At 43.1% G+C, this 25,298-nt stretch overlaps 1 protein-coding gene across 1 annotated transcript in view; it reads left to right on the top strand.

Annotated features, from left to right (window-relative positions):
* Window positions 1-2,845: 2,845 nt before the first annotated feature.
* RLBP1 (retinaldehyde binding protein 1) overlaps window positions 2,846-25,298 on the top strand; it is a 172,850-nt gene continuing 150,397 nt past the window's right edge. The window contains exons 1-2 of the mRNA XM_085644451.1: window positions 2,846-3,030; window positions 17,910-17,949. Of these exons, the coding sequence (XP_085500577.1) occupies window positions 17,938-17,949 (12 nt within the window). The 5' untranslated portion in view covers window positions 2,846-3,030; window positions 17,910-17,937. The remainder of the gene's footprint in view (window positions 3,031-17,909; window positions 17,950-25,298) is intronic.

The following is a 25,298-nucleotide window of genomic DNA, read 5'->3' on the forward strand; positions in this document are numbered from 1 at the left end:
TCGAAAACAAAAAACGTTATCATGCTCCTTCTCTGGTAATGCACCCAAAATCTGGAACGACATCCCAGTCTATATCAGGACAAACCCCATCTTCATAAAATTCAAAAGCCAGCTCAAAGACCTCTACCTCTTCCGAAGGGATAGCTGCCACCCAATTCTGCCCAGTGGAGTATACAGTCATGTTGACAAGAAGACTTTGACATCACCTACCTCTGGACTCGCGTCACAAATTAATCTGTTTACTATTGTTTTAGACTGTTATGCGATTGATACCTTTGTCCCCCCTCCCTGAAAAGAACTTGTCACAAATCACTGTGGTTATTACTGTGTTTATATGGTCTCACTTTGTTTATGATTGCTACATGACAAAAGTTTGTAAAGCGCTCCAATACCTTCGGGTCTGGCCAGCGCTATATAAAACCCTTAAAAAAAAAAAAGTGAGCTCTGACACTGCCGCAGTGCCTCCAGAGTACCGCCACAGTGTGAGTCTTGAGCACCACGTCACTAAAGTCTGTGGCGCCCGACTTAGCTGCAGCACCTGTGGCCCCGTGGTGTCACATCGATGCTGTGAAATCGAGGCCTCGTGGCCCTCGATGCTTCATTGACACTGCACCACCATCATAACCAACGCCTAACCGCACCCGATCCATCACCTCCTTTGTGCCTTGCACCATCCCTGGACATCAGCGGCTCAACAACTCTGCACCACCTCCAGGAACCAATGCCTCACTTGCTTCAGTGATGCCTCACCATCGTTGTGCAATGCACCATCCTGAGCGCCGACTCACCAACGATCTGCATAGCAGTAATAAACTGACACCTCAACTTCCTAAGTGACGCCTCACCTCCCGGGCGCCTTGCATCGTCTTTGATTCTCAACGTCTCCAAGGTTCTGTGCTGGGGTATGGGTGACTCTGTAGCCGGCCTGCGCTCCATCGCGGTCAGCTTGAACTTGTGAATTCATCCCCGTCAAGCATGTTGGGACTCTCAAGCAGGTTGAGATAGCCCCGGCCAGGACTATTGTGTTTCTAAGTGCTATAACTTCATTTAATCTTCAAAAATTCATATCTTAACATGTATATGTTGGATTTTTGTCACTTTGATCTTGTTTTACTCAGATAAATATTGGCTATTTTTCTAAACTGGTGTTGAGTACTTTTGTAATGTTTTCCTTTTGTTACTTTGTGTGTGCACAAATACTTTACACATTGCCTCTTTAGTTTAGCCTAACTGCTCTGAGCCAAGCTACCAGAGGGGGAGCACAGGTCAACTTAGTGTGGTTCCCTAATTGGACAGGGTGCAAACCACTGCCAACTAGAGACCCCATTTCTAACAACACCCCAATGCAAATTGTTCAGTGGCCTGAAGTCACTTGGCAAACGTTAGGGCTAGATAATGATGGACACTTTAAGACTCTTCCACCAACATGCAATATCCCATGGTTCATATGGATTACCCTTTAAAATGCCAAGAATGGATGTTTTCTGAAAGATTAACAGCATGTGCTTCCCTTGATTTCCATGTGGATGTTTTCAGCAGTGAAGGGTTCCCCGAATCCTTGGCCACTTACACAGATGCCTAATTTAATTCTGCCGGGATGCCAACATTTTTGCTCATACATAATATCAAACGTGTCAGGACTGTGTTGTACAACCCTCAAAATAATGGCCAGGTAGAATGCCTTAATTATATATTTGAAGGAGCGTGTTGACATGGCAATGACTGGTAAAATTACATTTGTTTTAGCAATCCCAGAAATACTGTGTGTTTATAGAATTAATCCCAACGTAGTTACGGGAGTTTCTCCATTTCTATTAAAGAAGGTATTTTCCTCGATTTTGTTCTGTATACTTTGTTTTTGCTGCGAACATTGAGGTTGGAATGTTCTAATGCGGCAGCTTCTGCAGTTTTCGCTCGCCGGCCTCAGTAATCGATGTACTAATAAACAGCTCCTCTTACTCGATGCTGCCTCCTGCTTTCCCAAAGCGGCCTTGCACAGTTCACATGGGATGCATCCAGTGCTTTAAATGGAAACGCGGAAGTGCCAGTACTCACTAATTAGAGGACATATTTGACCCTAAGAAGTGCACATGTAAAACACTGTATGTGCCCCAACCTCACCTGCATTGGACTTCGAGAGCGAAGAGAGGGTGGTGCGGCCTCCTGTCAGCGGATCTGGAGTCTCAGCATTGATTGTTGCTTATACATGTTGCCAGCAAAATGGGCAACAGCAGGACTAGTGCTGGGTGCCTTCATAATATTCCGTGTCTGGCAATCAAGCACAGTTATGTGGGAGATTCCGGCGCACATTGTAAGTGGATGACTCCACATATTCGCTCGAAAGCAACACTTTGTAATTTGGGGCAGTTCGGGCAGAAGACCTATAGGCAAATCCTTTCACTGCCAACGTGGCGCACTTGAAATACATCACTTTGTTCATTGATGTTGCATTATGTGTTGGTGTTATTTATTATTTTCAAACACCTGCCCTGTTAGCGTCTGGTCAGAAACTTACTGCACTGGTTTGATATTTTTTGTGATCGGTGTGACAAAAATATGCACAGCCCGCAAGCTGGTGCTGTGTGTACCACACAACAGGGTCAATATGAACATGTGCTAATGGCATTTTCGGGCCTCCCTCGTAGGCTTTTCACACACTTTTGACTAAGAAAGAGCAGCTCATTACGCAATAATAATTGCTCGTACAACTCTCAATTCCTCTATTCTGTTCAGCCCCTTCATCCCTCCCACTCACATTTTTAATGGGCTCTCCTCTCCGGCCAGGGTTGGGCTGACCTCATTAAACAGCTTCATTGAATAACGCCTTGTGATGGATAATCCCAACCCGGTGACTCTCACACTCCTTCTCCCGCGCCGCCTGCTCAGGACTCACAGCAGAGTCGCCCCTGTCCCTCTCAGGACTCTCTCCCAGCAGCTCTGCCTTCACCTCCAGGCTTGAGTAGGCGCCAACTCTGCTCGGGCTCTGCAGGACGTCTCGGCCCTCACCTGCTCTCGGTTCACTCGGTCACGGTGAGTCCTGCTCTCTTTCTACATCTTACAAAATTATCAAGGACGCTCAAAGCATTTTACTGTGATTGTCTAGAAAATACATGATTTTCTTGCCGCTGTTAAAGAAGCATAGATGGGTATAATGTCTAAGAATGAGTAGGGAAGCCCACAACGTTGTGTTTTAGAGTTCTTTCTGGGTGTTTGGGAGCAGTACACCACTATTTTGAACAACAAAAAGCCACAATTTAATTATTGTTATTATTAGCAAACCCTATGTTGCGCCGTTTTCAGCAAGGTTGTTAATTTACCTGACATATTCTTTTAGTCTTAGAGTACTGTGATTGGGTGTGACAGGTCCGTTTGGTTTTGTAAAGGATATCTTCCTTTCAAATTAAATCCGGGGCTCTTCAGCAGCCCCTCACAGTCTTGCATTCATCTTTCTCTTTTCCACCGATGGAGGGACATCACCTCAAAGGCAGGGAACCAACAGCATGCAGCAATTAGAGACTTCTCTCAAGCAATAACTTTCTGTATGTAAGAATCCACTTGAACTCTTGCTTGGTATCATACGAATCATGTCAAACTCGACTTAACCTGCAGATAAAACATTCCAGTGAGACTCGAACAACTGGACAATATTCTGAAAGTCTGTTCTGGGCAAATACATGATTTTGCAGATACCTACATGATAAATTAAGAAAAACAGTTCCTTGTTCAAACTGAAAAATTTGTGAATAAAAACACTAAATGCGAACTTAAAATCATCCACATAAATATTTTCCAATATTAAAGGTTTTTTGGAACATAGTATAAAGAAATTCTATTGATTTATACACTTGAGCTCAGAGTTTCTTGAATGTTTATAGGTCACTCATAAAAAAATAATCGGAAGATGTTTACTAGCTGAGAACGTTGTCCTGCCAATTATAAAAACTTGAATTGTTCAAAGGTAGGATCATTTTCTCCAATCACTGCAATGATAAGATTTACTCAGATGGCTTTTCCCATATGTACAGAAATTCTGTTTCCATCTTTTTCCCTAGCTTGAGAGTGACATATCTTTCTATTCCTTGCAAGTATTAAATATGAGCGATATTCTGTATTTTCTCCTTTGTAAAGCCAGCCTACACCAGAAAAACATGTGCTTAAATGGCAGCTTGTAAAATTAAGTTTGTTTCCCATCCCCCTGCTGTTCCACTAGAGCAAGGGGTGTCCACCTGCTGGGTCCTCATTAGGTATGTGCCCTAGCCTGTAGAATGAAGTGGCCTCATGATAAAGTGTACTGTGATGAACTCAGTCAAAAGAGAGGCATCATGTAACCAGTGCCCTGCAGGAAGGAAGTTGAGGCCATCCCTTTAGCGTGCATTGGCACGCCCTGGAGCCTGACACAAAAAGTATGGCAGCAGTCCAAAGGCATAGCTATCATTAGTGCAGCAAGTATAGTGCCAGTATGGCTGTCTGCAGAAGTGGCAGGGGGACTTCCTTGCTTGTCACTGTGCCCCTGTGTTAGTCTAGTTCAAGCATCTGTGTATGTGCTTTCAATCTATCACTTCAGACTTCACAAGGTGGTCTGCATTATTCCATAGAAGGTGGTCATGTATAATGCTCAAAGGGGGGACTCGTGATACCCGACACAAAGATTAGGAAGGAGAATTGTAATGTGAATAGGTGACCACTGACCAGAAGCAAAGGTAAAGCAATTGACTGCAGACACCTTACAACCATCCTTCAGTCTGAGGAAAATCAAAGCAGGGACGATGAAATCACAGGCTGCTGCACTTTTCAAAAACAGGCAGTACTTCTAAAAACTGTAAAAAAATGTGTTTTTTAGCTTCAAGCTACCTCATGTTCCTCATAAATAAGATCAGTGACAGCCTTTTTGGTGTTTAAAAAAAATTGTATACCCCCATCAAGTAAGAAGTACACCTCTGCAATTTAGCCTTTGTAGGATCCTTAGAAATAACATAGGGTTAAAGATCATCAAATTCTATTGGACTACTCATAAAAATGCCAGCTACAATACGTAAAATACCTTCATTGCAGAAAACTAGCAGGGTAGGCTGGTCTTCAAGCTGAGCCCGCATATTTTGGAAATATTTTAGAACTGCGTATGCTGCTGCATAGTTTTCAACTGGAGATGGTATTGCTGGTAAAAACCCAACCTTCTTCAGTGGGTCGGTATTCTGGAAGATTAGAGCATGAATTCAAGCCCATGGAGGAACAAGCTTTTCTTCATCCTTGAGTCTGTACTGAATAAGCAATATGATAAATGCAGTTAAATCAGCTTTGCGGACCGCAGCGTCAGGTAGAAGAAGATCCATGTCCTCAACCACTTTGAAACTTTCTGGTAGACTGGGACGTGTTAATGGCTTGTAGTGATTTTTCACACGCTAGCAAGGCAGGTGCATCTTCATTTGTTTATGCCTACAGCTGACACAGCTTGTTTTCCAGCAGCTACTTCATTGGTACAGTCTTGAAAAAGCACCATGGCAGTATCATGTATGCTGGATGTTCCAGACAAAGAAGAGGTGTCTTCAAAATCAAAATTATCACGAGCAGCAATTGTAAATCCTTTCCTGGTTAAGTGACTTGAAAGTGGTGTGCTGTTGGATACACAAGTTTTTATAGCATGAGCAACTAACACGTTTCTGCTCCGTACTATGTCATTATAACTAGTTGATACACCAATGCATTTCATTGAAGGGATTAGCTCTCTACTTTTTCACTTGTCATAGATTGCGTGGGCAGTCATCATGTGTAGCAGAGTTTTCTTTTTGCTGTCATGTAATTCATAAAACATGATTTGGAAAAGACAGTACATTTGCACAGTATAACCCTGTCGGTTCATGGGATTATCTTCCACTTATTCGCTTAGATATTCAAAGCCATCATCAAAGTTGTTGGCGTCTGTTCTGAACTTTAGTTTGTAACAGTTTGATTTGCTGATACTAAACAATGATGTAAAAAATGTTAAGGCAACATCGGACATTCTTGTTGACTCCCCTTATTTGCGGAGCTTTGGGGGCATCACAAAATTCGGCATTAAGTCCAAAATCTAAATCTTTCAGAACGTTTCCTGCTGATTTTACTGCAACCTGTGATCTGATTTTGGCAGCAAGAACTGCAGGAGTCAAATCAGACATATTACTAACCTTTTGTTTTTAATTAAGTATTTTTATTTGCAGTTTCATATAGCACAAAACAGACCTAAAAAGGCGACAGGGCACTTTACATAGGCTGATGCTTAGGACTACATAGTTTCATGTTACATGACACAGAAACAATAGGTGTATTAACCTGGACTGGCTAAAACACAACATAATGTATATTATTTGGGAGCGCTCAACTGTTTTCTGTTAGAATGCTGATATCAACCATATGGACAGTTTGTGAACAGCCGGGAGAATGAAAACTGATAAACATTTTCACCATATTAACAGTGGGGTAGTTAGCCCTTTCGCACATTTCATCAGGAGATGTCAGTTGTGTACAGCCAGAAAGAATTGACATTGGAACAGCCTGTTTGGATGATAATGTTCTGATTGCTGGTGCGATGGAGTTACACACACTGGGAAATTTCCAGAGACCGCTTCTTTTAGTGTTATTGTTTTAAAAAGAGTTTCTCAATAGGAGCATGTCTGCCCCTCATATAGAGTGCTGACCACCTGAGAGACCCAGTTGGCAGCAGAGAGAGTTTGAGATGTTCAGTATGCAGAGCTGCAGGTAAGTTTGAGATGGCTTCTATTGGGAACCATTTGAATGTTACCAAAATAGGCGTGATATGACTGCATTCCCAGTCTTCCAAGGCCATTCCGGCAGAGCTAGAAGAGCTGCGTTTAGTGGCTCTGGAAGGATCTTGTGGATTCTCAAGAGAAGGGAGTTACCATAGTCAACTGGCACCGAGTCACTTGTCTTATGTCTTCTTCTAGGATAAGGGTTTTATGATTCGAAGTAGTCTCAGATGGCATTGTGCTATTTATCTAGGTCATTAATATGAAACTGAAGATTATGGTTTTTAGCTAGAATGAAACAGAGTGATTTCATGCTTTTTACAGTCTCTAAGTTGGCAGTTTGCACTGAAGAGTGTTGAGTCATTGCTGGACAGTGAGGAAACAATCAACAGAAACTCCATTTGGATAGTAATTTAGTAAGACACAGTGGTCAGTCTTCTATGCTTGGATGTGCCTGAGTGAGGAATGGGATTTCCATGTAAAGTTGCTGATTGACAGTGTAATGTCAGAAATATGGGACAAAATATATGACAAGTGAGACAAAAGGACTCATTTGGACTACAATAGTTAGGATTTTATTATGTCTAACTTGTTGGAAAGTTGATCAAATAGTTTTGTGGTTAGTACTTGTTTATATGGAGAACGATCTTTAGGTTGTTTGAGAAGTGACCTCTTTTTTTCTCAGCTTTACAACTAGAAGTGTACTGAAGGGACTGTATGGTTTCCCCCTGCTTGTAAGGAGGGTAGACATAGAATAACTCCTACGTAAAGAGCTTAATTGGACTACTACTTTCTGAAAAAGACTGATGATGTATATGGTACAATGTATGATTATCGCTGTGCCATGTGCCATACTCGGCATGGGCACCTAGACATACAAGGAATGCCAAAAAACTGACCTTGATTCTCATGATAACTATTCTATTCTATTCTATCGGACTTATACAGTGCATGGCTACCCACACTAGGCCTCCCAGCACTAGACTACTAAGCCTGTCTTGATCATCAATCTATTCCCTGATTAATGGGACTCTGAGATGGTTGTGTCATTATCCAGGTATCAATGCTCCATAGATTGAGTCTTCTGCACATAACATTCCTTTCCTTGTTCTCTTCAGGAAGACTTCAAAGCTTCTTTTATTTGCCTACACTGCTTCTCTCGACAGGGCTGCTCTATGGGGAGAATGACTACAGACAATTCAATGTAGGGTCTGTCTATCTATCTATCTATCTATCTATCTATCTATCTATCTATCTATCTATCTATCTATCTATCTATCTATCTATCTATCTATCTATCTATCTATCTGTCTGTCTGTCTGTCTGTCTGTCTGTCTGTCTGTCTGTCTGTCTGTCTGTCTGTCTGTCTGTCTGTCTGTCTGTCTAACTATCTATTGTTCAATCGATCTATCTATTTATCTATCTATCTTCACAGACAAACACAGTTAAAGTGAAGGTATGATTAGCTTTGGTTATAGAACCTAATCGTATGTTGAAAAAGCTACTCACTTAAAATAACACTGTGAAAGTACAGTTATGGCTACAGCTTAACCAAAACCCCCTGAAATCACCAGTTATGGTTAGCTCTACAATTCAAAACTGAGACACAAGACATGCTAACCATTTCTCGCACACCAAATGTAAAGGTGGCCAAACGCTGCTACCCAAGGCCTTCGGCTGTGTGAAGTGGGTATCCGCAGCAGCATATGGCCACCTGCAAGGTCGAGCACAAACCAATTAGGGACAGCCAGAACAGCCCCACTGTTCTTTACCTTCATCCTTGCACACCAAAGGTTAGCCACAGGGCCTGGCCATTCCCATCTGCCCAGCCCAGCAATCGTCCCATGCTATGCACAGCGCCAACACTTCACCCAACCCAAGTACTGCTGAACATGGTGTTTAGCCATGCACTGCAGGAATTGGCTGCTGACCTTCGCCTTTGTTTGACTAATGTTGAACCCAGAAAAGAAGTCCTCTGAGTTGAGTTCTAGTGTCTTGCTAGATTTGATGCAACTCTGTTCAGCAGTTTTTGCTGTAGCTCCAAAGTTATAAGCAAAGTTACAGTTTTAGCTGAATCTCAAGCATAACCATAACTACAGATTCACACATATATATATCCACACCTCCTCGCTTTGGTAGGGCAATCCTGCAGGATACGGCGGTTCAGCGTGTTCCAAAATGTTTTTAGAGACCACAAATACCGCCGATCTACTTTGGGGATGGGTTCTCTCAAGCGCTTGCGGCTGCACCAAAACACCAAATCCACACCTCCTCACTTTGGAAAGAAGTAGAGCACACACGGGTCTAGCAAGAAACTCGTTCGTTATTAATCAAGCTGCATGACGCGTTTCCTCGTAATTGACTTCCTCAGATGCCGCCAAACAACGAATGATTTCAAGACCCATATTCAAATACAGAGTGCCCCGCTACGATTGGTTGCGGTATCTCTGACAGGTTTGAGAGGGGGATGTCCCGAACTCGGTACTCCGAGTATGCACAGAGCAGCACTCTGACGTAAGTACTCTCCCCAGTGGGCGGTGTCTGCTCCTTCCCCTCACACCTGAATCTTACTGTGGGCAGGGAGCGGCCTCCCTGGCCTCTCATCCCACTGCTAAAATCCCTTAATAAGCCTGCAAACACCACTTGATCAAGCAGAACTTTACTGCGAAAACACAGTCCATTACTTATTGGTAGGGCAATCCTGCGGGATGTGACGGTTCGGCATATTCCAAAATGTTTTTAGAGACCACAAATTTGCCACGGTACCGCCAAACTGCTTTGGGGATGGGTGCTCTCAAGTGCTCGTGGCCGCAGCAAAAAAACAAATCCACACCTCCTCACTTTGGAAAGAAGTAGAGCACACACAGGTCCAGCAGGAAACGTGTTCTTTATTAATCAAGCGGCATGATGCTTTTCATCGTAATCGACTTCCTCAGATGCCGCCAAACAACAAATGATTTCAAGGCCCACATTCAAATACAGAGTGCCCCGCTACGATTGGTTGAGGTATCTCTGACAGGTTTGAGAGGGGGATGTCCCGAACTCGGTACTCCGAGTCTGCACAGAGCAGCACTCTGACGTAAGTACTCTCCCCAGTGGGCGGTGTCTGCTCCTTCCCCTCACACCTGGATCTTACTGTGGGCAGCGAGTGGCCTTCCTGGCCTCTCATCCCACCGCTAAAATCCCGTAATAAGCCTGCAAACACCACTTGAGTAAGCAGTGCTTTACTGCGAAGTCACAGTCCAATACTAATTGGCAGGGAAATCCTGCGGGATGCGGCGGTCCAAAAAGTATATATATACTGGAAAAAACAAAGCCTTTACCTTGTTTAAAATTGTGCAATACTTGCACCTCAAACCTTAGCAATTTGTAACTGGTGTTCCATATAACTTTCAACACGCATAGTTACACTTTTCTTCAGAGCTTACACTATTTCCATGCTATGGACCCACATGTGTACACTCAGTACCTCTATGCAGTATGACCATGATGTCCTCAGTAATGTCATCAATGATGCCAGCAGTATGACCATGGTGTCATCAGTAATGTCTTCAATGATGCCATTTGAGATGTCATCAGATATTTTATCAGTGATGTAATTTAACATGTCATGATTGATGTAATTTGTGGGCAAATGAGTACATGTCAGGAGAGCAAGTGTAATTAACTCAGTACTGGGCCCGATTCACAAAAGTAATCTAAGACAAAATCCTAACTTTATGACTTTCGGTATTCACAAACAGCATTTAGGGGTAGTAAAGTTAGGATTCCTAACTTTACTACTCCTAAATGCCGTGTGTGAATACCGAAAGTCGTAAAGTTAGGATTTTGTCTCAGTTAAAATTAAGTTTTGGTCTTTAGTTAAACTTAAGACCAAAACTTATGTTTAACTGAGACAAAATCCTAACTGTACGACTTTTGGTATTCACAAAGGGCATTTAGGAGTAGTAAAGTTAGGAATCCTAACTTTTTAGGAGTAGTAAAGTTAGGATTCCTAACTTTACTACTCCTAAATGTCCTTTGTGAATACCGAAAGTCGTAAAGTTAGGATTGTGTCTCAGATTAATTTTGTGAATCTGGTCATTTTCCTATAGTAAGCAATTTCTGCACTGCTAGATCAGATGGGGTTCTTTTAAATGGGCTGGGATTGATCCCAAGGAATAGCTCTCTGATATGATCTCAGAGAATAAGGGAAGCTTTAATATTAGATTAGCCGATGACTCATCCAAGTGAGGTAGCAAAGTAATTGGAAGCTATTTGTGCTGCTTTTAATGTAAAACTGACTAAACCTACAATCCTAAAGTGTAGGGTTGGTTAGATGCCACATGTAGGAAGGCATATTCAAAACTACTGACCACTCACTTTTCACTCCACATTTTGAGCTGCAGCAGGTTTAATTTTCATCGTCAGCCACAACTCTCCTAGTTAGTTTTTAATCATAGCATCAGTGTCCAGCGAATAAAGTATCTTTGGACACTCACAGCTATTTTTAGAATTCACTTTCACTCCCACTCTACTCGCTACATATGTGCTCCATCACCCCATCTTCTAGTGCATGTTGGCAAAACAGCATGGAAGACCTCTGGCAAAGAGCCCCCCTGCGGGGCCCGTTGGGCATTGCAGCGCCGGCCCAACGAGGAGCAGCCCGATGATGAAGCATGACACCTCTCGGGTGTGTGAGAGCCCTTGCTCCTTATTGGAGCTATCCCCTTCCTACCTTCCTTCTCTCACCTGGAATCTCCACACCCTTTGAGCTTCCATGCGTTTTGTGTCACTTCACAATTTGATTAAAACCATTGTTTTAAAAGACTCAAGTATGTTCTGGTCTATATGCAATTCCCAATATTTTAGGGAGGAAAATTACACGACTCTGGAACAAGAGGGTTTCGGAAGATCAGTGGAATGCCCATTATAGTAATATTTTACCAATAATATAAACATGGGAGATGCTATCGAGAGTGAAATCACCCTTGCAATTAATTAATTTAATATTAATATTAGTATGGATGAAATTCAGTTAGCAGCCAGCAGGAATCATTTGGGTAAAGCAGTAGGAACTGATAGTGTTCCAGTTGATTTGGTTAAAGATAATTGCACACTCTGAGTCCCATTATTAATTAATGTGTTAAATGCTGTCAAAAGGGAAGGAATACCTTCCACGTGGTCTGAAACAACAATTGTAACTGTTTTCAAAAAGGAGGATAGATGTGACCCTCAATGCTATCACCCAATCTCCCTGATCGACAGTTCAGTAAAACGTTTGGGTAGGGTACTGTTGGAGAAGTTACGAAATTGGGCAGAGGAACATTCTATTATCTCCAAATTACGTTTTTAGGAAGGGCCTTAGTACATTAGAACAATGACTAAACTTGGTACTTCGCCTGAATAAGTATACAAAGACTAAGAAAGGTTTTTTAATCCTGGCATTAATGGACCTTAGTAGTGTTAACCATACTAAGTTATGGCAGATGATGCACTCTACGGGTGTGGATCCTCAAATTATCCACTTACTCAGTCGCTGGAACCTTTTGGTTGGGAAAATTATTATGAACACCCCCGATATCATGGTATTGTGGAAAATCTATGGCAATTGTGTTACTGCATATTTGAGAAAAGTTAATCTAGCATCATTACTGCAAGGTAATTCATATTTAAGTGTGATCCCCTAAATCCAGAGGTTAAACTGTGCATTCTGACTATGATAACATTATACCACACCAGGATATCATCCTTTAAGAAACTGAGTAATAGTGGCACTATCACATAACTTGTATAGGAAGCTGGGCATGGCAGATGATGTGTGGTGTGCTATGCAAGTACAGCTGTTATTAAATGTAATATAATATAATATAATATAATATGTTATAATTTGGAGCCTATTCACAATGAGTAAATCTACATGTGTAAATGTACTCTTACACTTTGCAGTACATTTACTACTTTTGCCTATTTTACATTTCTGAGTGTAAATTTACTACAAAGTGTAGACTTACATGTGTAAAGTTATTACAACCATAAATGAGATTAGTAAATCCAGAATCACACATGGCTAACCACTGATAGTGTAACACCATCTCATAGAAAATGATGGAGGCACGGTCTTAAACTTAAACCCCACAGCAAATATGAATACAATAAATGTATTTATTTAGACTTTAAAAAAATATATATACATTTAATATAATATTATAAATATATATGCGAACATATAAATATTATTTTATGATACAATATTTTAGGTACTATTTTAGCATGTAGGTAGTATTTTAGGTAACATGTATATTGATAAGAATTGGTAAATGAGAATATGTGTAACAAATTACATCGGTCACTCTGAATAATGATGTTGATTCTCAGCCAAGTGAACTTTTTAACAGCTGCATGGACTTCCATTACACCTTTCGTGCCTCCTACCTTTGACTCCTCTGACATTGAGACCGTTAATATCTTCTATTCTAGACATGTTGTGGGTGGTTATATTTTGTTCTTCCCAAAGCTTAAGGTAGACCTGAGAAGGAGAACTACAAACAGTTGCCATGTTTTAGTGCTTGGGCTTGCTAGTCAACTCGCTTAAGTATCTAGCATTTCAGGGTTTGGAACCTATTTTTAATGTTCTTAACATCATGTTGACATGTTAATGTAAAATTGATTTTGATGGTTATCTCCCTCCACAGGCATGCTCTTTCTTGTTTTATAGTGGCATTTTCAGCATGAGATGGCGCATTAGACAATCATGTTGTCTTAAATGTAAAATCTGTATTTGTAAAGCGTGAACTACTCACCCTTACGGGTCTCAAGGCGCTGGGGGCCATTGTGGAAATTAAGTGGGCTATTGCCCAGAGTCACATGGTGCTGAGCTGATCTGCTGCCAGGGATCGAACCGTGAGCCCTGTGCTCTGATGTCAGCTTCCCTGGCCGCTGCACCACACCTCTCCCCACTTACCACCTTCTTGGCCAGTATTTCAGCTCAGGAACCCTAAAATTGTACTTTCTTTCCCTGCTGGGCTCCTTAATGGAAGAGGTTGACAGATTTCTGGTTGTGATGACTGTGTGATATCAGAGGATGGCAAAGGATTCTCTTAGGGCCTTATTATGAGTTTGGTGGTGTGGGAGTGGGACTGCTCGCTCCCTCACCACCAAACTTGTGTGAACACTGCTCACCAGATTTTAGCATTTTTCCTCACTGGCGGGCGATTCTTTGGCGGTCCCATGTGGTGCTTATAAAAAAGGCACCGCAAGTGGAATGCCAAAGCAAGTTCCTGTAGGGCAGCAGTATTCAAACTGTGGGGTGCGCCTCCCTGGGGGTCCGTGGCTGCATTCCCAGGGGGGGCGCACATGGCTCAGTAAACACTTGTAAATGAAGATGCGGTTTCGCGTTTCCAGGCTGCCTTCATTTACATGAAGCGCTGCCATTGTTTAGACCATCAGTTTCACTGTCATGCAGAGGCACCACAAGGTCCCCATTAACAACTCAGGGATTTTCGCTTTAAAAACAAAAGTGCAAAATGTTTGACAACTGGGATCCTGAACGCTGTAGTTGCAAGGTTAAGGATGTAGCTAAAAACAACGAAATATTCTATAAATATTTTGATATTTTTGTTCACCTTCAGGCCACTTCCTATAAAAGAATACATGCATTTTAAATTTAAACTAAACATCAATTAAGCTAATTAGTTGGAAGTGCTCTCTATTAGGTTCTAAAACCTCACTTGGTTAATTCAATCACTGCCGATATCTGTTTGAGAGACTAGAGAGCCACAGATTTGAATCCTGGTTTGCACAGTGAGGAATAGTGACGTGTATTTATAGTGCTATGAGGTCCCTAGCCTGCAACAAAAAGAATCATGGATATGTTTTTCATTATTTTAAAATTGTATCACACACAGTATGATAGACGGCCACAAACTTATTTCATGTTTTAGGTAAAACAGGCACTTTCAAAAAATACTTATTATTAATACGTAACAAGACAGTACCTAGTGCAAACCCTTTTATAAGTCCATATAAAAGACACTTTAAAAAACTCGCACCTTTCTAATATCTCTAAAAAAATAATAAAACTGTCACGATGAATCTTCAATTGACTCCAAAAATGAAACCCTATATTTGCTCCTAGCCAGCCTTTACTTTTGGTGAGTGAGAAACTGCACACATTCACATTTCAATCAGGTAAGTGATGGCCCAATGAATGGGGTGTTATGGAGACTAATGTTTTCATTTACAAATGGAAGGAGATCGCTTCCATAGAGAGATGTCCTGACTAAGGTTGTAGGATAGTCAGGCTATTTTTTTTTTTTTTTTTTAAATGGACCAGCACCACCATTGGTGCAGCAGTTTCAGTGGTGCTGGTGTAGTGGTGTGAAGGTGCACTACTTGTGTTAGCAGCAAAAAGGGGGTTGGGTAGCCATATTCTTTGCTTAAATTGAAGTGCAAGTCACTCTAGCTGTGCTGGTAACAGTTCCCAAGCAACAGGGGGCCAAAATGTGGGTTTTCCCCCTGTTTTTTAACACAAAGGGGCAGACCGCCTGTTGTGGTCCTCAGGCCTAGGAGCGGTGGCCTAGTGGAGTAGGCAGTAAAACACATACCAATGGTGCTGCACTTTTAGTGGAACTGGAGCCCAAGGGTGTACTGTCCCAATTAAACCCGAATTATGGTTGTTTTAATATCCTTCCTAGCTTGCACTAGGGCACAGTACACCCATCCTGTCCCTGCTTTGCTTTGGGCTTTGGACCAATGGCCAAAGAGAGGGCAAAACTGAAGCAGAGGAAACACCTGAGCTTAGGCCTCAGAGATATGGCACCGTGAAGATGGGGCCTGATGGAGGCAAATTTTATAACAAGTGGCAGAGGAGACTGCCTGCTTCCCAGGGCGGTAGCTCTCATTATTGAAGCAGGTACAGTGCCACTGGGGTCCAGTACTGTGAGGCGTCCACTGCATCACCACAGTTAAGACTGTCTTACTTTACAAAAGAGGCACAGAGTTTTATTATCCTAGCTAGCATTAGGTCTGAGTGCACCCTTGCTGTAAAGAGGCAGACAACATGTGGGAGCTCATTTCAAGTCTGTTTCGAGTATGAAGTGTTGGCCAGGCATGGTGGGGGATGAGCCAAAGATACAGAGGAGATAGCTACTCAGTTACGTAGCTGCCATTAGTACAGCAGTTTAAGTTGCACTGAAGAAGAGGAGTGCGAGGGGCTCAAATCACCCAAATTATGGGGAGTATTGTTTCTTGGTCATTTTTTGTATTCTTTTGATGTATTTGCTCTTTTCAATTTATTGTTGATTATGAGCTACAAAAAAGCACCCCTGAAAATGATATCATAAGACCCGCCCCTTCTGCTTCCCCAAGTCTTGCCATGAAGTTTTAGCGGGGGCCCCGACATCAAAATATTTTGCTTAAGGGGGGGCTGAGAGCAGAATAATTTGAAGACCAGTGCTGTAGGGCATGGTCTGTCAAGTCCATGCCCTGCAGAAACTGGGGGTGCATGCACACAGGGCGCACACCATGTGCCCCCCTGCATGTATCCCCAGGCCCAGAGGCACAAGGGGGCCCTGTAGGGCCCCTTTGTTTTCTCACCACCATACATTTCACATCGGGCTCACCACTGTGAAAAGTGAAGCGGGGAGGAAACTCGTAAAATGCTTGGTGGGCCTCAGTGGCCCTGCCAAACATATTTCGGCCTCAAGACCGCTACAAGACCGCCTGGAATCAAATCAAGGATCCCTGGCGGCAGCAGCGGTCCCATGGTGGTCCGACTGCCCTACTTGTAATAGGGACAGTCGGACCACCTCCATGAGTTTGGCAGTTCGAAGGCCCTTAGTTGTGTTTCATGGTGCTTTGTCCAGGCAAAATGACTGCCGGTACACTCCCACACAGGAAGGAGCAGTTGTTGTACTCTGGAGTGTCCTGAGGTCTTTCTGGGTGCTGCCCGGGCAGTTTCTACTCATTTGGTATTCATTTTCTCACTCCAGGAACTTCCAATGGCTAAAAATGAGCATTTTTCTGATGTTTTGTGCATGTGCTATTTACTATTTACACATGCAGTAAATACTACACGTTCGCTATTTAACATATGTAGTAATTACTGATTCCACGTTACATGGTAAAAAATGTAACACAATATTTTTTTGACGTTTTCCTCAAATACTTTAACATAAATTAACCTGTAGACATATTTGATTTGTGATGAATTATATCTTTAAAATACCCGGACCTTGTCTCTCTACTCTGCATGAGCAGGACTTCAGTGCAATTGCTGTCGATGCATAGATATGGGCTCATCGGCCCTCGTTCACAAAGCCATGTTTACTGAAAAGGACTGTGTTTATGCCTGTCAGGTACCTCAAAAAGGATACTTAGCAGGTGTAAAATCTTCTTCCACTGTGTAATTGTATGCCATCTCTGCATACAATGATTCAGTAGTAAACCCCACATAAATGGGGGTGTGGGGGGGGGGTGAGGGCGGACCAACATATTGTGAACATCCACAAATCTATGAATCTTATGTACTTGTGACCATTCACAAACTTCTCTTTTGATTTTTTTTGTACTTTCAAGATGTCCACCATGTTGCTTTTTCTCACTTTGCGTCACACGATGTGGTCGCCACTTTCAAGATGGCCGGTCACCACTATTGATTGTGCCAATGCTGGTACAATTTCAGAAGCCTCTGATTGCACTGATCAGTGTGGAATGGGAGAGGGACGGTAGACGAGGGGCAGCAGGAGAGGGGCGGTAGACGAGGGGCAGCAGGAGAGGGGCATTAAAAGGGAGAGAAACCAGGGGATAGGGTAGAAAGAGGCTTAGGAGGGTAGACAGAGAGAGAGCAACACCGAGCTGCAGCTGTGCTTCACGTTGGACACTCAGAGGGAGGGTGAGAGAGATGGGGGTGGGATAGATTGGAGAGCGAGGAAGCGAGTGGGACTTTGCTCTATATGGAGAGATAGTGGGAGCAGGTAGCAGGATCCAAATTCTACTCAATGTAACATTGTATGCAGTGCTGTCTATGACAAACAATTGAAACTGTGTAGTAGCAAGACGCATAAAATACATGGGCATTTGACATGATTATTTTTTATGTTGAGTGGGAGGAGTCAGGAAATGGAGGAAGATGTTCAATAAGACATGGAACACGATTGAAAACGCTTTTTTTCTCTCTTTCGTTCACAGTTTGTGGAGTGGAAATTTTGAAAGCAGCATGTCCGAAATTGTGAGTATGATATATATGATGTGCACCTGTCAGCTATTTTATGGTATATATTTTGTTTCAAGAGCAGTCAGAAAATTACTTTCACACGCACGGTAAACAGGCAAATTCATTGCTACAGATTTGTATTTTTCTGAAGTTGTCGCATCTACAGACCTTCCTCCCGCGTCTCTACTATTTCACCACAAAAAATTATAAAATTGTGTTTTTTCACAGAATGATTGCTCATGAAAACTAATTAAGTTTAGTAGTGGCAAAAACAAATCTGCTGTTACAAAAATATTTTTTTTCTTTCTTAATGTGAAAAAATACAATGCAAAGTCACAGTGCTGAATAGACTGGTTTGCAAAATGTTTAAATTCAATCTCAGTATATTGTTTCGAAAATTACTTTTAACATCAGAGTGGGGTTCAATGGAGTTTTACTAATTTAGTGGGTGCTTGTCAGTCTTCCCAACTGCTTAAATCAGATAAATAGACCTATCTGAAACCCCAAATCCCTCTTTTTGAGGCTGCTGTTTTGCTAAACAAAAACCTACCTGTTTATTTCGGTTGCTTAACCATATACAATTTGTACAGGGTTGTATTAAATGATTTGAAGACAGGGAGCCAAAAGTGGCAGATAGTCTGGGGATGACATTCTCAACGTGGATCAAATGGTTCCTGAAATGGGCTCTTACCACGGGAACAGTGCATTATGAAACCTTCACATGGATGTATTCACTGGGAAGGCGGCAGAAATGCAGAACACTGTCCCATGCAAAGTGTTCTGTTTACAACAAGCCAGGCTTTTTGCTGGAATAGAGCTGAAGGTCTGGTTAGGATATGACATTATGAACAGTGAACAATAACATATAAGATGACTGTGAAAGAAAACACTTGTGAAACTCCATGGAAGTTGAACATGAGTTTTTCATGTGAAAATAGTAAAGGACAATTCTCCCCTTCGGAAAAAACAGACATATATGAATCTTTTGACCAACAAGAAACTCTCTTCTTTCAAAACCCAGGTACTTGCAATCAGTCATCCAATGGTACCACTTCCACACTGCGTTTACACCGAGTTTTAATTTTATAAACAGCATGGCATACAGCAATCCATTATTTTAACAGATGTTCATATCAATTAGTGTGCAGTGATATTTTCAAACATTAAAAACTTACAATACTAAAAATGAGAGGTTTCATAATACAGAGTACCATTTATACAAGAATCAATCAACCACTCCACACTGTGGTGCAAACAATCAATGCAAAAATAAATAAAGAAGGAGGAGAATACACTAGAAAGTAATCAATTCCACGGTTGCTGGCCCACTTTAAACATTAAGGGGCAGATTTACAAGCCCCTTGCGTCACTTTTGCACCATTGTTGTGTCACTTTTGTGACGCAGCGGCAGCGTAAAAGTTGCGGCACATTTACAACGTGATGCATCTAGGGAGATGCGTCACTTTGTGAAGACCTGCGCCACATTAAACCTGCATCAGGTTCAATGTATGCAGGGTGGGCGTTCCGTCGCAGGAAGCCCCGTAAAAGTGACGCAGTGAAATCAACAAGATTTCACTGAGTCACTTTTACGTCCATGCTGCGTCAAAACCCTGCGCCTGCTTGAAGCAGGCGTAAGAATTGACATAGCATGTTAGGCATAGGGCGGCCCTGAGTATTGCTGGAGTTGCGTCGTGCTTGCGATACGACTCCAGCAATGCGTGACTTTTCCGTCAACAGATGCGTCAGAATTTCTGACGCATTTGTCAATCCTTGCGCCATAGTGCACCGTATTGTAAATACGGCACATCCATGGTGACTCAAGGATTTGGCATGTTGGCGCAGGGTATAGTGACGCATCTCTACAGATGCCTCACTTTCTTGTAAACCTGCCCCAAAGTAATATGGTGTGTTCTGCTGGAATAGTTATCTACCATATTGCAACGTGCCACGGCTCCTGCATATGCAAAATACAACAACTCGTTTTAGTAGATCTTATAATGTGTTGCCACCTTCTTCAGGCGAAAAACGACAAATCTCTCATGAAAGTTCTAATTGCAAAGGTTAAAAACCTGCATTAAAAGTGTAATAACAGTTACTCCACTGTACGCAACCAATAATATAAAAGTCTCAGTGCAACCAATATGTCAGTGGTACTCAAACCATTCTCCCAGGACATCATTCACACATTTTACATTATGCCAGAAGTAACCTCCCCCCGGAACTATCACCTTATTCCAATTGTTTCAAAGGTATTGTCTTGCACCATTCAGTCACAACCATATTGCTGTGCCAATTGATGCCAAATGAAAAGGATCTCCAGTTATCTACAAAGGTGCACACTTCTCCGTTCAAATTTGTCATGCATTCCTCAGAAGTGCACCTCCCTCAATAATTATCAGGGATATCAGGTATCAGGCATTTACCCCTCTGATGGGATGCATGTCCAATTTGAATAGGGAAGTGTGCACCTTTGTAGATAACTGGAGGTCCTATTCATTTGGCTTCATTTTACGGCCCACTGTTTCTCAAAGTCCTAGGGGCAGGGTCCTGAGTGCCAGGGAAGGCCTTCCCTGTCTGTCTGGGTTAAGAAGCTGTGACCAGGCCCCAGTCAGAGCTCCAGAGGGTCTGGGGTGAATGACCCGTCCCTGGACTCTCTTCCACATTCTGCTGCGTTGACTGGAGCCCAGGACAGGGTACGCAGGCCGGACAAGGACTCCTTGCTACAGCGGTTGAAAAAGATCCGAACGGATCCCATATCAGAGCTCTGGTGAGCCCTGAGGTAGAAAGACCTCAGACCTGGGCTTCCTTCCTCAGCCCGTTGTGTCTCTTTGAAACTGGGACAGGGTCCCACGGGCTCTAAAAGGCCTCTGATGATTCTGCCTGGGTTCAGAATCTCTGTCCAGGCCCTGGGCCAAAGTGCCAGCTTGCTCTGGTGGAAGCTCCTGACACTCTGTGTTGTCTCATGCTGTTGTGTCTCATAGCGCCAGGATACCCGTTGGGTGGCAGACTTCGTGCGTTACAAGAATCTATACAATACAATACAATACCCTGGGCTATATTTTCTAGACCACCAAGTCCTAAAGTGCCTGGAGTGGAGTTCTGCATACCCAGGGACACCTCTCTTGTCAGGGTTAAGAAGCTCTGACTGGGCTCTGGGTCAGAGCTCCAGCTGGCCCTGAGGTGGAGGCCTGTGGCCCTGGGTTCCATTCCTTGACCTGCGGTGTCCCTAGGATGGGGGTCCACAGGTCCGGGCAGGGCTTCCCTGCTTGGCTGGGTAAAAAGCACTGACCTAGTGGTCTGGGCCCTCTGTGCCTGTTAGTTGGCCTTCTCCACCCAGCACATTTCCACAGCAGCTTGGAACAACTGTTCTGTGGGGTGTCCTAGCTGCCCAGGCCATCACCTCTCACTCATGCTGTGGCTCGGCTCATCTTTCACTTCCATTGCCTTGGAGCTGGCTGGATCCACCAGTACCTGTGTGACTGCCCTGTTCCCCCAGCCCAGTGCAGGTAAGCAGGTACTCCCTCAGGAGGCTCGTGAGAAGTGTGACATTTGGTCCAAAGTTGGCACACGACTCCTGCTTTCGTCCAGCAAGTGCTGCCTGTTTGATCCTGCCCGTAGCATATGCTTGTCTCAACGATTAAGCCATGCATGTGTAAGTACACATGGCTGGTACTGGGATACTGCAAATGGCTCATTAAATGAGTTGCCATTCTTTTGATCACTGTATCTGTTAGTTGCATATGTGTTGTAATCCTAGAGCTAATACGTGGTGACGAGCACTGACGTCCAGGATGCATGCTTTTAAGACCAATCGGGCTCACCAGTTGCTTTGGTGACTCTAAATAACCTCAGGCCCTGTGACGGCAACAATACATTTGGATGTCTGTCCCATCAACCTTCAATAGTACTTTCTATGCCTACCATGGTAAACCAGGGTAACTGAGAATCAGAGTTTGATTCTGGAGAGGGAGCCTGAGAAACAACTACCACATCCAGAGAAGGCAGCAGGTACTCAAATTACCCACTCCTGTTTCGAGGAGGTAATCATGAAAAAGTACACAGGACACTTCTGTGGCCATGTAAGTGGGATGAGTACTCTTTAAATTCTTTAATGAGGATCCATTGGAGGTAAAGTCTGGTGCAAGTAGCTGCAGTAATTACAGCTCCAATAGCATATCTAAAAGTTGCTGCAGCTAAAAACTCATTGTTGGATCTTAGGATCGAGCTGACAGTCCACTATGAGACAAGCTACTGCCTATCCCAGCTCCTGTCTCTTGGCGCAAGTAAACCTGAACAACCAAGGCTACACAACACTGTCATAGTGTTACAGTGTAGGTGAATAATTTTCACTGTGTGTGTGGGAACCTGGTTCTTCTCACCAGTATAAGGGAGCTCCAGCCCTCCGGCATGGCTCGGAGCTGCCAACTATGCTGGGGACTTTTGACGTGCAGGAGTTTAACCCTGGCTCCTACTGGCCCTGGTGGGTGGAGGATGGCTGCAGGTGGGGCAATCTCTCACTCATTGCCAGGTACCTGGAGGCCTGGGCCCCTGTAGGCAGGCTGGGTTTCAAGAGGTGTATGTCCCTTTCTGGGAGGGCCAGTGGTGAAGCAACCTGCCATCTACTGCTGTGGGGATCTCTTCTGTAGGTTGAAGTTCCAGGGCCGAGCGTTTGGAACCACTCTTAAATCATGGAGGCTGACTTCCAGAGGAGAAGCCTGGTCAGGTGCTGGGCTGTCTTATAGCACAGGTGGTGGATGGCCGGCACTGCCTTCCCCCTGCTAGTGCTGCCTTCCTCCCACCGGCACTGCCTTCCTCCTACCTCTACTGCACTCGCATGTGGGAGAGCATTGCCAAAATTGCCTGTGACTCTTCCCTGTAGATTATTCTTGGCAATTGTCTCCATGAGGAATTGAGGTAAGAAGATGAAAGACCATGCGTGCGCAACTTTCCCCTATACTCATTCACAATTGTTCATGCTTCCTGCTCTCCGTCTGCCCAGTGTCTCATTATTTGCAGTTTCCACTACGTAGCCAGGTCAGCTGTAGTGTTTAGCATATATTTGAGAGTCCCAGGTTTGGTGCACACAGTCCACAGTCTCGTTCCTGCACACACCTTGAATGCGGGCAGGAAGCCTCAGCGATAACTGTTGTTTTATTCTGCTATGGGAGCCCTCTGTCTCTATTCCTCACATCATGTTCTATAATAGCCTAAACCCTGATGAAACAACGAGTAATGCCAGGATCCGGTCCCCTCTGTTGGTGGTGTGTCTCCTCCAGCCACATCTCATTGAATATTAAACTGCCACCTTCCCTATGAGCTGGTCATTTTGTTTACATCTTTCTGCTCACATGTACATGAGTGCAGCAGGGGAAATGGGGAGCTGCAAAATAGTAAACTCTGGCTCCCTGGCACACTGATCCATTGAATGACCAGACAACAATCCCTGGTCTTCTTCTGGCACCTGATCCTCCTCCAGTTGTTTTGCCACTCAAGTTGCCCATGGCTCCTGATGGTCATGTTGCAGCTATCCTATCAATGGTCTGATGATCCCTACACTTGACATAACGCTCATCCTAACATAAAGGTGTTCATACTTAACATAATAGTTACATCTGTGACATTATGGTATCCGCATGTGGTTAATAAAATCCCTGATTGTTTGCAACAGGAGCAGCCTAAGAGCACCCGGAACCTGGGGCAATACCATAGAAATGTGTAACAATGGTTCAAAGGAGAACAAAAAGGTTTATATTACAAACAGTTATTCACAATGTATGTATCAATTGTGGATAGCCAAAAATACTGAAAAGGGTTGTCTGATTTTCTCAGTCCTGTGCGGCAATCCGACTGAGCGGATGCCCACCCGACACTGACTCTGGCGCTTACTGGTGGTCATTCGTACCCCTGTTCACATAGGCCATACTTTTACAGGGCTTTTGTTTAATATTCACATTACATTAATAATGATCAGGACTAATACATGCTCTGTCTCAATTAAACTACCCATGTCCTACTGATGACCCGTTCAGTTTTTTGGGTCAAACCCCCATCAATGCTTCCGACAATTGGAAAAGATGATTAGTCCATATCATTGCATAAGTGTATTTGCTACTAAGATTACTGAGATGTTCCCATGCCGTTTTCCTTTCCTCACTATTGTTTGATATTCACTGTGTGATCACCTACGCACAAATACATCTTTTACAGCATTATAAATAGAGCACACTTTAATGCAACTATTAATTGGTTCTATTGTTTTGTTCATTACTACTGATAGATCCCTTTTCAATCCTTTTCACTAACCACTATTGATTGCTTACTTGTGAAAAACCTTTGTAATCTATACCGTTTTGTTCTCCTTGGAACCATTGTTACACATTTATATATTAAAAACAATGGCATGATGCTGGTATTTCTTTTACATATTCTGGCCATCCTTGGCATGTTAGTGCCCACTCATGGCATAATGCTGGCAGAGGCATCCCACACCTGGTGGTTCCAACATCTGTGATCATAGTAGTAATTCTTGTCATATTGCGGGTATCCAAGGACATGCAGTACCAGTTGCATGCAAGTTAAGCTTGTTGATGGCAGGACTCACCCCAGGCTATGCATGTCTTTGGAACAAATTCCTTTTATTAAGTCAAGCAATCAGTCATCATCCATTCATTGCTCACTCACCCACCCACCCATCCCTCCGTCCATGCTTTAAATCACCTACCAACTCAACCATCCTCCCTCTATCCATTCTTCAAATCATTGACACACATTCACCTACTTTCCCATCCACACAGCCATGCACACAAACTTGACATGAAGATGCCATTGCTTCTAACGTGTGTTTTAGTCTGGAAGTCAGACACTCGACTGGTACCTTGAAATAACAAAATATATATATTGGAATATGTGGAATAAGAGGTCAGGAAACTTCACACATTCTCAATAGTTAGACACTAGTCTTTTACTTTGAATTCCCTGTCATGGCTAAATCACTCAAAACATACTAAATGCTGCTGATATTATTGTCTTTTTACCCCTAGATGAACCAAGGAACAACATCTACCAGTCTTTGTCTTCCTTTAATGTTTAAACGTACCCCTTTTGAACTGCCAGACCAGGACAATTGCTGGCTCCAGATAACAGTTCATACTAGCAACTATTATGTTTTGTGAAAAGTCAAATATCACTAGAAGCTGTGTGCTGTGCTCAGAACACAGCATCTGCACCAGGCAGATAGGTCCGTGTATAGCGCCGTAAAACCGTGGGGCTTATTTAGAGTTTGGCAGATGTCCATCAGCCCTTCTTGGAGTATATAGACATACATATTTAGAGTGAATACCACTGTATACTTTCTAACTAGGGCG

This window comes from Triturus cristatus, chromosome 3_1 (assembly GCF_964204655.1).
Source record: "Triturus cristatus chromosome 3_1, aTriCri1.1, whole genome shotgun sequence".
NCBI lineage: Eukaryota > Metazoa > Chordata > Amphibia > Caudata > Salamandridae > Triturus > Triturus cristatus.